Source organism: Sturnira hondurensis, unplaced genomic scaffold (assembly GCF_014824575.4).
Source record: "Sturnira hondurensis isolate 20B ecotype Veracruz unplaced genomic scaffold, ASM1482457v3 Scaffold0013515, whole genome shotgun sequence".
NCBI classification, from domain to species: Eukaryota; Metazoa; Chordata; class Mammalia; order Chiroptera; family Phyllostomidae; genus Sturnira; species Sturnira hondurensis.
In genome coordinates this window covers 3165001-3184129 of record NW_028086146.1, presented here as the reverse complement: position 1 = coordinate 3184129, position 19129 = coordinate 3165001, and the positions used below count along the sequence as shown (strand labels likewise).

At 45.3% G+C, this 19129-nt stretch overlaps 1 protein-coding gene across 4 annotated transcripts in view; it reads left to right on the top strand.

The window, feature by feature from the left end:
* The window catches only part of TJP2 (tight junction protein 2), a 115432-nt gene that overhangs the window by 43292 nt on the left and 53011 nt on the right, over positions 1-19129 (top strand). Inside the window, exon 1 of one of the 4 annotated variants that reach the window (XM_037061700.1) lies at positions 5506-5725. The exons of the other annotated variants lie outside the window; for them this stretch is intronic. Coding sequence (XP_036917595.1) covers positions 5666-5725 — 60 coding nt within the window. The 5' untranslated portion in view covers positions 5506-5665. Of the gene's footprint in view, positions 1-5505; positions 5726-19129 lie in introns of those variants that run through there. 4 annotated transcript variants of the gene reach the window in all.

Genomic DNA, 19129 nt, shown 5'->3' with positions numbered 1-19129 from the left:
TGTCTCTATTTTTCATATCACATGTCTGGACACCTGCACAGACCTCTGTACACAAATATGTGTATGTACATATGTGTGTGTCCCCAAATCTTAACTTTCATGAGAAAATCTCATTATAAGTGTTAAGTTTATCACATTCCAGGTCTTCTGACCAAGTTGTTTCAGAGACTACATACATTGTGTTTAAAAATTGTCCATTGCACAAACAAGTACAATTTAAAATGCATACAACCGTATCCTTTCATCAAATTATGTTGCTATATACTTTCCAAATCTTTTTTATGGTTTTCATTGTTGCCATCGTAGAAAAGATTTGTGTTCTTTTTCATTGATGATCATGTCATTCTCCTTGTTGCTGTACAGACTGCCTTATTAGAGTTTTAAGTGATGCTTGCTATGCCAATTAAGTTGACTTGCTGTCATTTTATCGCCCCCCGTCATTGGACAAGGATGGTTCCCGTCCTGCATTCTCAGAGGGGCGTCCAGTGAAGTGCTGCCCCACTTCCCAGTCGCCCACTGTGATCTCACCTCTAGTCCCCTCTGTCCCTTGGAACAGCTCGAGCCAAGGTGGGCAGTGGTCCTCTTCTTATTAGCCTCTTCTGTTCTTACCTTAACTGACTGCAGAGTTGCTTGTTGTTGGCGATTCTCCCCTCCTTGAAATTCGTTCTTCCCTTGACTTTTTGGACACTTGGCTCCAGTGAGTTTTTGCCCCCTTTCTGGCAGTTTTTCTTTGGTGTCTGTTCTGGGGACTTGAGCTTGCTCCCCAAATGTTGGCATTCCCAAGGATGCGTCCTGTCCTTAATCCTCTCCAGCTTCAATTTACAGGGTGTCTCTGAACACAGGCATACCTCGTTGAATTGCCCTGCATTGTATTGTGCTTCACAGATGTATTTTTAAAAATTCAAGGCACGTCACTCTACCAGCCAAAGGATTATGACTTGCCTCACTGCAGTACTCCTTTTATTTTTGTGACCTGGGACTGAACCTGCAACACCTCTGAGGCCTGTCTGTGGTTCCGTTTCCTTTTATCACTTCGGCTCTCTTTCTTTCTTTAAAAATATTTTTATTGAATTTATTGGGGTGACACTGACCAATAAAATCATGTGAGTCTCGTACATATAATTTCATAACATATCATCTGTACACTGCATTGTGCATTCGCCACCTAGGTCAAGAGTCCCTCCATCATCATTTATCCTCCCTAAACCCCCCCTCCCCCTGCCCGTCAGCCACCATCCCCTGAAGTCACAGTACTGTTGTCTGTGTACAGGAGTTTGTTTGCTTAACCCCTTTACCTTTTTCACCCAGCCACCCAACCCGTCCCTCTGACAGGTGTTAGTCTGTTCTCTGTGTCTGTGTTCTGTTTCTAGTTTGTTTGTTTCTTAAATTCCACGCACGAGTGAAATCATGTGGTACTTGTCTGTCTCTGACTGACTTATTTCACTTAGCATAATACTCTCCAGGTCCATCCATGCTGTCACAAATGGTGAGATTTCCTTCTGTTTTACAGCCAGTTAGTAGTATTCCACTGTGTAAATGCACCACAGCTATTTTACCTGCTCATCTACTGATGGGCACTTGGGCTGCCCAAATCTTGGCTATTGTCATGCTGCAGTGAACATAGGGGTGCATATATTCTGTAGAATTAGCATTTTGGGTTTCTTTGGTTGTATTCCCAAAAGTGGAATTGCTAGTTCATAAGGCCATTCCATGTTTAATTTTTTGAGGAAACTCCATCCTGTTTCCACACTGGCGGCACTGATCTACATGCCCACCAACAGTGCGTGAGGGTTCCCTTTTCTCCACATCCTCACCAACACTTGTCATTTGTGGATTTATTGCGGATGGCCATTCTGACAGGTGTGAGGCGATATCACATTGGGGCTTTAATTTGCATTTCTCTGATGATTAGTGATGCTGAGCATCTTTTCATACGTCTATTGGCCATCTGTATGCCCTCTTTGGAGAAGCGTCTGTTCAGATCCTTTTCCTGTTCTTTAATTGTATTGCTTTTGTTGTTGTTGTTGTTGTTGAGTCTTATCATAAGTTCTTTGTAAATATTTATTATTAACACCTTATCAGATGTATCACTGGTGAATATATTCTCCCATTGAGTGGGTTAACTTTTCATTTTGTTGATGGTTTCCTTTGCTGTGCAAACCCTTTTAGGTTGATGCAGTCCCATTTGTTTACATTTTCTTTGTTTCCCTTGCCTGAGAGATATCAGACACAATGGTGCAATAAGAAATGTCCCAGATTTTACTGCCTGTGTTTCCTTCTAGGATTTTTATGGTTTTGAATCTTACATTAAAGTCTTTAATCCATTTTTAGTTTATTCTTCTGTATGATGTAAGAAGGTGGTCTAGTTTCATTCTTTCACACACGTCTGTCCAATTTTCCCAACAATATTTACTGAATAGACTGTCCTTACCCCATTGTATGTTCTTGCCTCCTTTGTCAAATGTTAATTAACCATAAAGTTATGGGTTTATTTCTGGGTTCTTTATTCTGTTCCATTGATTCTTGTATCTGTTTTTATGGCAGCGCCATGTTGTTTTGATTACTATGGCCTTGTAGTATAGTTTGATAATCAGGTGGTATGATTCCTCCAACTTTGTTCTTCTTCGTCAAAGAAGGTTTTTGTGGCTCTATATAAATTTTTGGATTATTTATTCTAGTTCTGTGAGACTTCAGCTTCTTGACATATTGGTGATTCCCAAATCTGTCCCTCCATCTCAGATCTCTCTGTCCAACTGCTCATAGTGCCCAGTGGGTTGTAGCCAGTTGAACATCTCCATAGCCCTGGAAACTCCGTTGGTCCTTAGTTAAATTCTTCAGTCTTCCTCCAGCCCCTCCCAAGGTCTGCTCCCACTCCTATGTTCACTCTTTTGGTGAAAGGCACTGTCATCTACCTAGTTAAGCCAGAAACCTGAGAGTTGCCTTACACTCACTTTCTCTTCCTTGTCTCATTTCTAATCAGGCAGTCATCCAGTCAGCTGACTATACTTCCTTAACTTCTATTGAATTGGCCCTTTTGTCTAACACTGTCTAACACATCACATCATCTCTTACCTGCATTCCCACATCAGTGCTTTTTTTTTTTTTGCTGGTCTTGCCATTCTTACTGACACCCTTCCCACAACTCCCCTCTGATAAACCCATCTTCCAAGAAGCTGACAGTGATCTGTATAAAAGGCCAGTCTAATCTCATTTTCTGCTTTGTTCACCTCCTGGCCCCTCAAGAGCAAGTCCATGGTCTCTTCATTCCTCGTTTCTTCCCTTGTTATTTATTCCCTTTACCTGGAAAGCTTTCCCCCTTCTTTTTGTCTCACAAACTCATTCACGCCCATCCTTTAGAATAGTAATCCCGTCTCTGAAAAGCCTTTCGTAAACCTCATCCTCTTAGTCTGGGTGAGGAACCTCTGCCGAAAGCCCTCAGACCACCCTAAGCCTTCCTGGAATCTCCCCGCAAGCACAGTTCCTCCCTCCCTTCCATTTTTGGTTACTTCCTGATCCTCTCCTGAAGGAGGCTGTGCTCCCTCAGGGGAGAGCCTGAGTCGTTTATCAGCAGGTTCTGGCTTGACAGGTGTTCAGTGATTTCTTGTTGGATAGAAGTTCTTTGGAGAAACAACTTCCAGGAGTGGGGTTTACATTTAAATGTACAATGTCACATGTGAAAAATATAGCCTATAAATTGCTTCTCCAAAGAGTTGTATTGATTTAGCCTGCCACTCGCAATGCTACTGTATCGATGGAATCATGTGTTTTCAACAGTGATCTGAATTAGAACTATTATTGTGCGAGGACATTGGTATTTCCACTATAGGGGTATTTCCTCATTCGGAGCAGTGTAGTTCATTAGGACTTTCTGGGATGATGGAGTATTCATTCTGTAGCTACACTGCCCTGCGTGCCAGCCATTAGCTGCCTGTGGCTGCTGACGGAGCCCTGGAAATGAGAGTTGTGTGATTAAGAAACTGAATTTTCATTTCCTTTAATTTTTGTTCATTTAAATTTAAATACCTAAAATATCCACATGTGGCGAGTGGTCATCACATGGAACAGCACAATTCTGGAAAGAAAGGGGAAAAAAGGAATAATTGGGCAGATGTAATTGCCACGTTCTGGATTCTCTTCTTCCTTTTTAAATGCTGGTGATACAATCTCATCACTAAGGTGTGACCAGTTCACACACGCTGTCATTGTTGTTATTAGTCAGCACCACCTAATTTTGGAAACATCGTTTAAATGGTGCCTAGATGAGGAGAGTAACACCCTACACCGGGGAGAGACCGAAACGTGTGGTTCTGGGGACCTAAGGAAACTGGGAAAAGACGCTCCCAGTGCTCTTGTTTCAGAAGCGCGCACGTAGCTGCTGCAAAGCAGGCCAGGAGCCTGACGCTTACGGGGAGGCCTGGGTTGGACTTGTTTTCCCACATAAACTGCCAAACTTGTTTGGAAGAGGCAGGAAGTGAAGCAACTTTTCAGGGAGAGAGCCCGACATCTGTATCCTATCAGACCCTTACCTTTGACTTTCTACGTGTGAGCCCGCGCCGAGCTTTGCTTTTCAATTTAAGAGAAGAGCAGGGTGGGCCGCACTTTTTTTCTCTTACAACGTGGTTTCCTTAGATTTCAAATCCAACGTTATCTTTTAATCAGCATACCTGTTTTGATTCTACAAGTAATTTACATGCCCTTAAAATAAGGAAGCTTTTATTTATCTTGCACTATTCTTTGTACATAGTTTTTAATACGAGTAAGTGTACTGAGCTGAACTAGATGTATCCTGCCAATAAGTATTTGTGACCTACTGGTAGCCTTTAAATGCTCATGCAGGGAGGGGAGTTTCGTCTCTTGGAGTTGCTGGAAATGTGTCAGACATAACCAGGTGTATATTTCCTCAAAATTCATGTTTTATTATTTAACACCAACATCTTATACCCTTAGAATTAGGGTAATCTGTTGTTGAGCAGAGACATGTGGGGCAAAGTGAATGCCGTGTGTGTGTGTGTGTGTTGGCTGGCAGGGCAGGCCTCACGTCGGGACAGAAAACTTTGGAGTTTCCCCAGTTCTTTCTTTCGCAAGAGAACTAAAGAGGCTCCGTAAACCTCTCCAAAAAGTGTTGGTAGAGGATGCCCATGCGGCCTCCAGGTTAGCACCCATAGACTAGCAGGCCAGTCCCCAGCTCACCCCGGCACTCACAATTTGCAGCGCTTCCCGGGGCGCGCGCTCTTGGAGCCGGACCTGGGGCCCCAGTGCGCGCCGCGGAGCGAACCATCGGGCCGGCCGGGGGTGGATAATGGTGCGGCCGTCGGGGAAGCAGGACGCTAGGGCCGCGGGGTCTCCTTGTGGCCGCCGCGGTCTCCCGCCCGCAGCCGGGAGTCGCGCGTGACGCCACCAGCCGCGAGAGCCTTGAGGGCGCGGCGCCGGTGAGCTTTCCCCCCGGCCGCGCGGGGGTGGTAGCGGCCCATTTGAGAATTTCCCGGGCCGCGCGGCGGGCACAGAGGCGCTGAGCTCTGGCTGGGGGCGGACCTACGCCGTCACCGCGGGAGGAGGGACAAAGGGGTGGGTCCCCGCGGGCCGGCACCGGGGCAGCAGGTCCTAGGATTGACCCGCAGCGTGGAGAAGGAGGAGGAGCGGGGCCCACGCGGGACCCGCACCGGAGATGCTAGTGCGAGGAGATCGCGGGTTTCTACCCCGGCGGGAGCTGTCAGGTTGGCACCATGTAAGTGTCCTCTTGCATTAATTGGTTAGGAAAAGGGTCGCCACGAGTGAGCCTGGGAGCGCTGGTTTGGTCGTTCCTGATGTGCTGTAGGTAGCTGGGATTCTCCCAACCCGAGAAGGGGCTGAGGGCAATGGGGGGGTAAGGCTGGCCCTCCAAGGCTCCTGGATATTCATTCTCTCTCTCTCTCCCCAACCTTCCCCCTCCCCACCCCCCCCTCAAGTCACTTGGGTTTCAGATTAAGTCCCGAGTAGGGGAAACTGTCTTGCACTCAGTCCTGGATCCCTGCTACCTTGGAGGCAGGCATCTCTTCAGCCTGTGGTGTCGCCTGATGTGTGCCTTTGTGTTCCTTCCGTTTCAAACCACACTCTACTTTATCAAAGTTACAGGCATGTGTGCTTGAGACAAGCTGACAGCTCTTTAGAAACCGGGATCTTCATTTTCCCTTTAAATCCGCTGCCACTGCAATATAGGTAAAAGTTGGTTTCAGTGGGAAATGGAGATGGAGTTTTGGGAGAAACCACACGAAAAAGTAGTGGGTGCTTTCTACTCTGGCATTATCTTACCTGTCATTTAGCTCCTTTTCTTTTATGCCTTCATTTGTCAAGCTTCTGCTTTTACACAGTAGTTTATTTTAAGTTGCAAATAATCAGAGTTTTGACTACAGGGTGTTAACATTCTCAAAGTGTGGACAAACTTGAGAGTGAATGCTCCAGAGCTTAGTAATGGAACACAGCCTCCCACCTCTATTTTCGCTTCAGTTCAAAGGCAGCACTGCTTCCCTGGCAGTTCTCTGCCCTGAGTAATGGCTGTGGTTTCCCTGTGGTTCTCAGCAGAGACTCTTCCCACCAGAGAAACTGCCCTGCGATCACACACTCCCAATCTCCTCCCCGGGGACTTCTAGCAGAGAGGGAGAGAGGCCCTGTTCTGCAGGGCCGTAGGTGGTCTGGGCTGGGTGGCCTGACAATCACTTTGGAGAACAGGTCTGCCTTTGTCAGGGTCACTCCCAGGAGAGACAGTCTACATACACACCTGGGAAGGAGATGTTTTAAGTGAGAAATTAGTAAGAGTAATTGCAGTTTGTAGCAAAGTGCCAGTTACTCTCACACCTAAGAATGAATTTGATTATTCAGTAAATTTTCATGAACAGCTTCACTTCAGTGTGAGGACGGCGGATGGTAAGAGGGTGCCGCCTCTGCCTGGTCCTGCTGGGGAAGCGTGCACCAAGACCAATTAGAAGTATGGACAGGGTGCTGGAGCTTCCCTCTTTGGGGAGATGAGGGGCGGTTGCTTTGCTAAGACAGCAGTGGCTTTTGATGCGTTCCTTGAGTTCTTTCAGAGCAGACGCCAGAGATTGATGAAGGGGAATTTTCTTTCTTGAAATACTGCCTGCAACTTTTTTTCAGGAGTGGGCAGCTAATACATTCTAATAACTTAAATAAGCACCCACTGTGGGCCTCACTGTGAGAGATTACTGGGTGAGTGGTGCTCAATTTGTGCCTTGAAGAGTCTGTTAGACCTGAAAATCGAGGGCTCTGCTTTAGACTCAGCAGCCTGCTCTGCTGGAATGCCTGTGGCTGAGAGAGGGAGTGTGCATTGCACACGTCCTGTATGCACTCCCTGGGGTTGCTTGCTGGGAAGAAAAGGTGCCATTTGAACAGATACCTTATGGTGTAAGCCGCTATAAAAAAATGGGGCTAAACAATGCCCCCACTTCATAGGGCTGAGTGAGGACTGAATGAAATAATACAGGGTGCCTGGCATGTGGTGGGTGGGTGCTAAGGAAATGGTAGCAACTGAGATGAACCAAAACGAGTACAGAAAACTGTGTAAGTGTTGGGTCCTGGGCCGATTAGGGATGTGGGATCTGGAGGTGGACGCAGGGGGTGCCAGGTGGGTGTCCAGGGAAAAGAGAATTACTCACACTCTCTTGAAAGGCCTTGAATGCCGGCCCAGGAACTTTAGGGATAAGAAGACAGTCATAGACATCTCTGTTGTGTTAATGATCCACCAGTTTCTTAGTAAACACTCCACCCCACACAGGGAATATTACTATTTTTGAGGCACTCGTATGCGTATGACCAATGAATTTTTACATCCCTCCCTGGGGAATTCCATTTGCTGGGACTTCTGACTACATTTGTTTAACTTTTGATCTCGTTTTTTTGTACATTGACAGAGGGTCATTTGGCTTCTGCCAAAGTGCCTGGAACGCAAAGGAGTGATAAACTTCCTCCAGTGGCTATTGAGTTTGCAAAGGTTTTCTCTCCAGAAGATTTCCTTAGTAGGAGGCAGATAATGTTCTTGAAACTGGGGCGGGGCCACTATAGTCCTGAGTGCTGGTGGTTTAAACAGTCATGCAGACTGGGTTTGGGAGTGGCGGGAGGTGTGGGGAGGTGTGGGTGTGCCTGGGGTGGGGTGAAGAGGTAGGAAGGGTTAGCAATCACTGCTGAAACTTTCAACATACTTCTACCAAGAATGTGAGCCATCAGAGAATTTTTTTGCCTAATCCCTAAAAGAAGTCCTGGTGAGGAGTTGTGGCCCCAGATTAATTTGTCTAGGTTGAAAGCTGACTTCCTATAAAAGGCCTCATTGATTAATTAGACCCTAAACAGTTATGGGTGGGGGGTCAGAAACTGCTGGTCAGAAAGGCCGTGGGCTGGCCAGCCTTGGTATTGAGAGACATTTTCCTTAGCAAATTGGGTGGGTGGGGGTGGGGGAGCAGAATGATTCTCTCTCTTGATCCTAAATCCAAAGGTACTTATGGGTCAGAAACAAAGACTGAGGTCCCATTTAGCACCCATTTGTGGGTTAAAAATGTCAATGACTATATGAACTTTTCCAGCGTTAAAAAAGAAATCTTCCCTAAAGTTGCTTAGCACCTACTTCACCCCCACAAGAATTTTTATGATGATCCATGTTAGAAGATGCCTATATAGCAAGCACATTTATGAGGATCTGAGGTGGTATTCTCATTAAATGTTTTTTTAAAGCCCATGTAACAGCAGTGAAAAAGTTATCAGATGACATTTGAAAAGTTATCAATCCCAATATCCAATACTGACAATTCCTAGTTCCAGTTTCTTTATTGTCCTCATCTGAGGACATTTTTTTTTCCATTGCTTTTAGAGAAAGAAAAAGGGAGAGAAACATCCATGTCAGAGAGAAACATCAATTGGCTGCCTCCTGTACAGGCAGGCCCCAACCTGGAATCGAACCTGCAACCCTTTGGTTGCGGGACAGCGCTCCAACCAACTGACCCGCACTGGCCAGACCTAGTTCTGGTTACCCAGGAAAGCAGTGGTGAGGCCTGTGCACTGCTTACATTATTACAGGAGAGGCAGAGTTCTGAGCTGGAAAGTGCCTGCTCCCGTTTTCTTAACTGAATTAGGAAATGCTCTTCTCAGAATAGAACTTGGTGACTGACTGCGAGGGCCCCTCAGACCTGCTACGTGAAGGTGCTGGTTTCCTTTTGGCTTAGAAATAACCAGTGCCTCCATCATCCAACCAGCCATTGCATCCAAAGCTTCATCAGCCTTGATAACCTGTGAGCTCAGAAGAGAGACTAAGTACTGTCATTGAGAAAATACCCAAGAATTGTTTTAAAGATTTTATTTATTTTTAGAGAGAGGAAGAGAGGGAGAAAGAGAAGGATAGAAACCTTGATGTGCGAGAGACACGTCCATCCATTTGGTTGCCTCCTACATGCCCTTAACCAGGGACCTGGCCTGCAACCCAGGCATGTGCTCTCAGTGGGAGTCGAACTGGTGACCTTTCACTCTGAAGGATGACTCCCAGCCCATTGAGCCACACCAGTCATGGCTACCTAAGAATTTGATTAAGCATTTTCCCTGCCTCTTGCTGGCCCCCAAATAGTGTTTTCCAGACTTACAGGTGCTGCAGAGAAGGAGAGATCCTATTTTTCAATTACTGTACATGACTATTGTACTTTAAGAGTAAAGCTAGCCACCTAACTCATTGCATGGATAGGTTACTTAGAATGAGACAAAAATAAGCACTAAGTAAAACAGTTGAATTTTTAAAAAACAATCATTTAGCAGTATGAGTGGTTTGAGAATAGGTCAAAAATTGTGAAGGCAGCCCTGCAAATATGAGACTTGGGAAATACTGCTTAAAATATGGGGTAACGGTTTGGTTATGGAGAGCTAGGTAAACCGGGGTCTCACCATCAGCAAAGTTAGGCACAGAATGAATGGGCCAGAGGGCCAGGGCAGTTGAATTTGATGGACTTTATGTCTTCACCTGCATCTTGCTGTTGTCCGCCGAGCTCTCCCAGTGGTGCTGCAGACTTTGTGAAGCTGTTTAATGCTGGGTTCTCATTCCTTTCTCCGCTTCCCACGAGCCATTGTGCAATGCTGAAGGTCTGCTGGAATGACATTTGCAGGAGAGGATGAAAAGGGCACTGTTGACAGTCATCACTCTGTTATCAAGGGCATCTCACTCGCCCTCCATCAACACTCCAGAATGGAGAGGACCAGACAGCCTCACGTGCAAACGTGTTTTACTGCAGAAGGCAGCTCACAGTGGTCTGTGAAGTAGTTTTACCCAGGATTGTCGTAGGAATTAGAAGCCTTGAGATAGGAAAGAAGTAACCCTGCCTTGACCTAGAAAAATGAGTGATGTGAAGTTCACCTATGTAAATATAACTAGGATAGAAATACTGGTTTTGCCACCCAATCGCTGACCGTGTCTGTGCATGGACACCAAATCCTAAGCCTTCCGTTAGTAACTTGTACTTTAGTCATTTTTAATCAGGACAGATATTTGTTTAAAGCCTCTGCCAGATGGTTAAAGTTAAATCAGGTCTTTAACCTTAAAAACAGAATGAAACTTTCCTTCATCACTCACACAGCGTTGTAAGTTGCAGAGTAGAGCGTGCTCCGTTAACCATCAGACTAATATTTAGCTAATTATGATGCTCATGGGTTATAGTTTCTATTTATGTTTCTTTTCCCCCAACACTGTATGCGTGTGTGTGTTGGGGCGGCAAGGATTCGGGGTTGCAGGAATGGTACCGGTGGAGACAGCACACTCTGTAGATTCTCATGAGTAAACTCCATGTTTGTGTTTTAGGGAGCTGGACAGACCAAAAAAAATTAAATTGCACCATAAATCAGGACAAAGATTTCATGCACATCCTTGAATACAAATGTTCACTAAACTTTCCCTATGTGCATAGGTAAATGTGGATTTAGAATGAATTAATATGGTAATTATTTCTATTGTGGACTTTAATCATCCATCTGAAACATGAACATTGTGTTTGCAAGACAAAATGGCATCATCTTTGTAAACTTTAATTATAATGTGCCTCATCTGATAGGTACCCTGCATAATAAGCACAGGACTAAATACATACTGTAGTTACATGTTTATAGTTAATGACAATATCATTAGTCACAAGTCAGAGGCGTTTGGAGGGAATAGACATAATGCATTGTGGGAGAGAATTAGTGGGATGGTCGTTGTTGGTAGGTAACAGTTATTAAGCTGTAATGAAGAGATAATGATTTAAAAGCCAGTTAAAGCTGCACCATTGTAATAAAGAAAGCTTTGATGGAGATGAGAACATAGCAGACCCTTGAGATTGTGTTACTTCAGTTGAAGGTGAACAGGGGAAATAATGCTTTCTGGTCCTCAGTAGCAATTAATAAACTCTTCTAGGATGTGTAGCTTCGAGGACTTTGGACTTTGGTGCTTCCCGGGAGGCAGTGAAGTTCCAAATGTAGCCTTATGTTTTCAGTCACAGAGAGCCATTGGTTGCTACAGTCTGAAAGGAAGCCTTCCCAGTGCTAGGTCGTGGGGTGTCTTTTCTGCCTTCCAGAGCAGTGCGTCCCCAGGGGATGGAACTTGACAGTGGGGAGCAGGGGGAATGGGTGCTACGAGAAACCAGCAGCCCATTCCTAGTCTTGGGAAGACTGTTGCCAAATACATCTGGCAAAGCAGAATGAACTTCTATGAGGGAATCAATTTAGCAAAACTAACCATTTCTGTTTTTGAAAAGAACGGTTCTTTGGAAGGAACTTGCTGGTGAGCTCATTTGGAGAAGCCCGTTCGTCTCTCAGCTAACTTCCTCCCTCAGACTGACTCAACTGCCTTCTTGCCTGTGAGTGGTTAGGGTGCACATGCTAGTGTTTATTGGAGCCCGTAGCACGTCTGGGACAGCCAGTCACTTCCAGGCAGCAGGGAACCCCTCCCTGGCGTGAGTCATCTTGGTAACCCCAGAAGACGGCACAACTATGTGCTGCGTCCCAATGACTGATTGGGGAAGACTTGCTCCACGAACTAATCAGAATTGAAGATGCATCCAGAAGTTAGAAGCGTGGATTCCTGATGTCTCTATAGTGAGCAGATGAAATTTGTCAGGAAAAGTAGTGTAAACTTACATACAGACCATTTCTGTAGTGGCATATCCGCTCTCCTTCTAATTAGCTGGGTGACTTTAGCCGAAGCACACAGTTCTAGTTCTCAGTTTCTTCGCAGGGAAGTGAGTTGTTATAGTCGATGGTCTCTGAAGTCTCTTGCAGCACTGAAGTTTCTGAGGTTCTAAGGGTTTGGCTGTAAAGCCTAGAGAACATTCTAAATAATTTCTGTTGATTCTTGTCATATAAAGTGCTTCCATGCTCTGTATACAACTTTCGTATTTCCTTATTTTATTTTTTTTCATTTAAAAAAGAGATCCAGTGGATGCTCTCTGGAAGGCATTTGTCTCACAGGTGAACTGAGAACCCGAGCGGCTATAGTTGTTTAGCTCATGAAGTGATGGAAAGATCTATTATTCAGTTGCGTCTTAAATAATGTACCAGCACAGGGCGTGCTGGATTCTCTTCCTTCCTCTGCAGCCCAAGCCAGCAACCCAAGCCATCTTGCATAGCTTCACTAGCATCGTTTTCTCCTTCCTCTTCCCCTCCGCCCTTCCCAGGAAAAGTTGCATTTGGGGGGACCCCGGCACTCCCTTCCTTTCCCGTGGGCTTCTCTCCCAGGGACCACATGGCTGCGGCATGACGGGGGAAGGCAGGGCAGGCCTGCTGACTGGCTGGGAGCCCTTTCTGGCGAATGCTTTCGCAAGTACGCCGAAGACGAGCCTGCTGTTCAGTGTTGTGACACCAGGCGCTGTCATCCGCGTTTCAGCAGCCCTGCAGGCACCACTGAGTTTTTCAGCCCAACTTCAGGCGGAGCACTTCGCCTACCTCAGGCTGGTCTGTTTAGTGTCTGGGTGAGTTTTGAGAGGGGAGAGTGATTTGTGGCATCTGAGACACCCATTGAAATTTTCCAGAAATGGAACTGGAAACATTTGTGCTTTCCCTCTGGTGTTATTCTTAGAGCCGAAAAACAGGCGAGTGGCGACACACTGAAGTGAAGAGGCTCTGAGTGCATTTTGATTATCGGTGGCTCTCTTTCTAGCAGAACCTAAATTTGAATTCCAATCAAAGATCTGGGAGAAATATTTAGTCTGCTGATACTGCTGAAGTGTGCAATTTGCAGATGTCTTGACTCAAGACTCAAGAAGAGGCAGGTAAATTGACTCGATTTACCAAAGAGCAGAGCTGAAAAAATGTTGTCAGAAACTTGGAAAACTTTTCCCATAGAAACAGTGGTATCCAGAGTTGGGCCTCCCAAGCCTGTCGACTCATCCTGAAGCTTGTAATATATTATTATTATTTTTATGGCGTTTCCTTGACATATAATTTTCATATAGTAAAAATGCACAAATTTCAAGTTGAATGCTTAGTAATTTTTTTTATTGTGATAAAATACATGACACATAAAACCAACCATTTGAAAGCCCACAATTCGGTGACGTTTAATGCATCTATAAAGTTGCACAGCCAAAACTATTGTCTAGTCCCAGAGGTAGGTGAGCTTGTGTGTGAGTGCATTCACCTGTGTGATTACCACCCAGATCAAAAAAAGAGAACTTGCCACCACTCGAGAAGGTTCTCTGTGGCCACTTTCCCGACTGTTACTACCCCACTGGCAAGGGAACCCCTCTTCTGACTTCTTTCACCGGGGAGTGGTTCAGCTTGGCCTTGAGAGGATCCATATAAATAAAATCAAGATTTTTGTGTCCGCTTCTTTTGCTCACGATGAACTTGGTCAGATTCGTCTGTGTCGTTATGTGATTCTCTAGTTCTTTTCTATTGCTGCGTCGTATTCCACTGATAGGAATTTGCCACAGTTTGGCCATTCTTTTGTCGATAGATATTTGGGTTATTGTCAGTTTTTTTTTCTACTGTGAATAAAGCTGCTATGAAAATCACCTACCCCTTGTTTTGTGGACTGTTGCATGTGTTCCTCTTGTGTAAATTCCTAGGAGCAGAATTGGTGGGCCATGGCGTGGACCTGTCTTTGTAACTTTGAAGTCAGAAAGACCTGGGTTTGAATTCTTTTGTCTTACCCAGAACTTCCCTGGCCTTAGGCAATTTACTTTTCTCATGTTTAGCTGTAAATGGACATTCCCTGCCCCATCAGTGAGGGTTCCATGAAGTAAACTGACGACTTTCATTTCAAGGAGTAGGTGATTTAATAGGGAGAATTAGGTGGCTGCAGAACAATAGGGAGGCTGGAGGGATGCAAACCCCAGACCCCACCACTGGCTTTCAGGTTGGCCCCATAGGAAGTTAGAGAGCTGCTACCACCCAGAAACAGGCCCCTACAAAGCCCCCTTGTGCCTTCGCAGCCTTTAGTAGCCCAAGGCGGCTGATAGGGTAGGGAGCCTGGAGGTCCCGGCAAAGCTTCATAGACACCTCTTGGGGTTGCAGTGGTGACCTCGGCGGGCAGCCGTTATACTTCATCATATCATGATTACGACTGAAGACCACGAGACGACCATGGTGCCTCTGCAGCTGTGAGACTGCTTTCTGCAGGGCGTGTTCAGAGTCGGTCCTCCTACTTTATGGTCGCCTGTCGGAGTGTGGATGCCGCCGTAAGACATACCTGTCACAGAAGTGTGGGTGTAGACAGGGCCACATGCTAACCCTGACAAGCCCCGGATAGGCCCACATGGCGGCCTTACACACTCAGAGGCCGAGAGCACTGCTTTTGCTGTGTGTAATGCGCACCCAGGTTTTTAGCCCAAACTTTCGGAGGAGGGGGCCAAGCCTTTCATTTTAGGTTTTCAATTCAATTATTTATTGATTTATATTTAGAGACAGCCAATTATCATACTCCGGGGTATTATTTTGCATATGGATACTGCTCTTGCTTTTTAGAGTTATATTTTTAATGCATAAACCTTCTCATGTTTTTAAAAGAACTAAAAACATTCATGTAGATGCAGAATTAGTACTACCCACGGATAATGCATGCCCTTATTTTCCCTCAACATTTGGGCAAAAATGTGTGCGTTATACACAGCAAGATACCAGCAACCACACCGGGTGGACGTGGTGGGCAGTCACGTCCTAGGCGGGCATTCCCCTAACAAAGGTCAGTCTTTGCCTAACTGAGCCTGCTGTCTTGCTGCATCCTGTAGTCACAAACCTGAGAATGTGCCTTTGGAGCATCAGAGTGATTTCCTGTTTGTCCAGACCCCTTAAAGCACAACGAAGGCAGAGACCACAGACCCTAATTGTTGACTGTTACCTGTCCTGTACCCACAAATGTAGAAGTGTGTGTCTCTTCATTTTACTTTTTATCCAGTCCCAGAGATTTCCTTGCTTTTCTTTCTCCTCCGTCCCTAATCTGTCACAGTGGATTTCACGTAGTCCCATTAGGTCTCCCCCTTTGATTCTGATGTGTAAGAATCAATGGTAAAACGGCCATTTCCCGGAGCATTTTCTCAGTCTTTTGAGAGTTTACTTCCCCCCAATTGCCAGTTTGGCTCAAATAAACTCACGGAATTTTTACAGGTGTGGATGTTTCTTGCATTGACACAAGGCACTGTTTCTCAGTTTCTTCATCTACTGCTCTGTGATTCGAGACACTTTTCTCTATTAATACCCTTGGGAAATTATCACTTGCAAGCCTACAAATCAATGCAGAAACTGAAAGGTGACTTAATTCTAAGACCTGCTGCTTTGATGTGTAACTTCATAAAACTTAACATGTGTAACTTCGTGAAGTGTAACTTCAGAAACTTGTCTTTCTGAAGTCATTCTGATGTGTTCTTAATAAAGTAAGTAAAAGGTGATACAAAGATGTGCTTTATAGATGAGCTAAAGAGGACATTCCCTTTCCTCTCTGCGTCTTCGTGTTTTGACAAATGAGATGGAGGGATTAGATTTTTATCCTGTTTTGTGCTTCAGCATACTCTAGTCGACCAAAACATTTGGCAATAGTGGCTGTCCTATTTCTAACTTATATTATGAAACGTGAGCTGTAATATATTGCTCTTGAGACATTTAAAAATCTTGAATCAATTTTGGCCAACATTTCCCTGTAGTGATGGCACACACATGCAGAAAGAACGGAATTTTCCTTACTTTAGAATATCTGTGAATCTTCTTTCATTCAAGTAATTTTCCCTATAACTCCTGCTGCTTTTACTTTTTAGAGACCTTACTGTTACAGCTTTGGGGAAGTGGTTAGCTAGACACAGGCTGGCTGAGTGATTTATTGGTTCAGGTTTTCTTTTAGGCTTGTGTCTGTGGCATTATTTCTGAAGGTGCCTTGTAGAGAAACTTAAAGCAATAAGGAAAGCAAATATTCTGAGCTCCAAGATAAGCACGATCAGTCAGTTCATTTCAGCCCCTGGTTTATCAGAGCGAGTGAGAGAAAGCTTTGCGAGGCTTTCTTCAATTTAAATGTGCGAGAGAGATATTGACAGAATCCTGTTTTATCTCTTTTTAGCCGGACTTACCCAGTCAGCCAGGGCTCACAATGGATGTCCAAACAGTTTACAGTGACTAACACAATGGACAAAGGGCTTCACTGTGCACACAGTGGAAAATGGAGCTGAAAGGGAGTTTCTTAAGGGCATTGACCTAATTCACTCCTTCGACAAAAATGGTTGGTTTTAAATATATGTGTCTGACCGGTCTGTCTATTGCGGCTCGCAGTGTGACAGCTTGAAGGAGGGACACGTGGTGCTGCTGTGTGTCTTTGTGAAGTACAGCCTGTATCTCTGTTTAATGATATCCTTTAACATTTTTTAAACAGCGTAAGTCAAGGTCTGGCATGAACCAGTGTTCCACAAAAGTTAAGGAATTGAGAAAGGCCAAGAAATGGCGCCATCACCCTCCTCAGTCCCGAAAACCTCCTCACATTCAGAAATTGGCTAGTCACCCACTTTGTAAAGATAAGATTCTCTGTGGGCCTTTCCCCTATGAAATGTGGGGAACCCGAGCTGGGTTAAAAATAAAAATTAGTTCCGGCGTTGCTAAATTTCTAAGTATTGTGTTTGGGATGTACTTTGTCCAGAAGACAAATTGGTGATGCTCTTGCTGTGTATTACCACAGAGTATTTGCAGTCAGATGCACTGCCTGGGACACTGTCTCTGGCCTGTTAATAGAGGGGAGCAAAGGCCAGCACACGGTCGCTGTGGGGAAAGAGCTCCTTGCGCTCAGCAGTAGGCTCCCAGTAACAGCTGCGTTGTTGTTCTGAGTTGTCTTTGAGTGCGATTGGACGATTAAATATAAGTGTTGGCCTGACTGGATTCTATCGCAGCAGTGAATTATCCTGCACAAACAGCAGTGACATATCATTCCAGACAGTCACCAGACTTCTTCTTTTGGCTTTCTATTTCAGCTAATGATTTATGCAGTGCAGCGTCATAAAAATTGGGGTGCTGTCTTGTCTCTCAGTCTCTTCCGTTTGGTCCAATTCAGGTGTATTGGCTCTACTTTTGTTGCGTGCTACATGGATTGTCCATTATCTTCATGAGAAGCAACAAGCTTTTATTTATTTGTTTATTTTCAGGGAGGGAGAAAGAGAGGAAGAGAAACAGCAATGTGTGGTTGCTTCTGGCATGCCCCCTACTGGGGACTGGCCTGCAACCAGGGTATGTGTGCTGACTGGGAATCGAACCAGCGACCCCTTGCTTCATAGGCCAGCATTCAGTCCACTGAGCCACACCAGCCAAGGCACAACATAAGCTTTTTGATCGGGATGAATTTCATGAAAACAAATGCTTGGAAACAGTGAACTACAAAAAATGTCCTCAGACATGAACTTCAGTGCACGTGTCTGTCCTTTCACAAGAGCAGTGTGTGTTCAGTGAAGCCTGGATTCTGCCTCATATGGGGAAGGGGCGCAGTTTCATGTCGGAGGCTTGATGGTGAGGTTTTTTCCCACTTTTTAAAAAAATTGATTTTAGAGAAAGAGAACACTGATGCGTTGTTCAATTCATTAATGCATCCATTGGTTGCTTTTTGCATGTACCCTGACTGGGGACTGAACCTGCAACCTTGGTGTATGAGTTCAATGCTCCAATCAACTGAGCAACCCTGCCAGGACTGGACTGTGAATTCTTGAAGGCAGGCAGGTCTGGTTCTTTGCATTGTTAGGCCAGGCAAATAAAGGAAGGCAAATAGAAAAGAGAAGGTGACCCCCCCAAGGGACTGACGTGTGGTCAGCATGACGTGTGGTCAGCATGAGTGTGTATTTTCTCCCCTTTCTTCCTGGGTTCCTTGCCTCCCCAAAGAGCACTTTGCAGGCAGCTTGGAGACTGTTGGAACCTGAAGAATTTGGCATTATTGGACTGACATCTAAAATATGAGTTTATGGAGCTCGCAAAACAGCTCTGCACTGTGTCCTTGTTTTCTATAAATATTATGGGTTGTGTTGGGTAGGCTCCCTCCAGCTGCATTCCCAAGAGTTTAGCAGACTTCTGGTATTTGTGTAAAATGCCTACTTGTGAGGGAGCCCAGGACCACAGTCTGGTGTAGCTGGTGTGGCTCTGTGTCTTAAGACGTTACCTGTCTCTAATGAAGCGGTGAGGCTGATGGAGCATTAGACCCTTGGAACAGTTCTCACTGAGTACTCTCAATCAGTTGGGGGTTGGCGTTAAAACCTGATTTTATAGGGGAGGAAACTGAGGCTCAGCAATGTTAAGTAACTTGCCTGGGGTCACACCAGCCCAGGTCCATTTGACTCATTTGAATCCTGCAAGTTCTTTCTGCTGCTCCAGCCTCTGCTTGTCAGAGTCAGGTGGGCAGAGAAATGGGGGGAGAAGCCCCAGGCCCTCTGTTGATTGTTAGGAATTTATTTGTTTGTTTGTTGATTCATTTTTTCACATTTTTTATTGTTGTTCAAGTACAGCTGTCCCCATTTTCCCCTCACTGCCTCCCACCCTTGATCCTACCCCCTTTGGCTTTGTCCATGTGGCCTTTTATACTTGTTCCTTGATGCCCCTTCCCCCACTTTCCCCCATTATCCCCCTCCCCCACTTTCCCCCATCATCCCCCTCCCCCTCCCCTCAGGTCACTGTCAGTCTCTTCTTTATT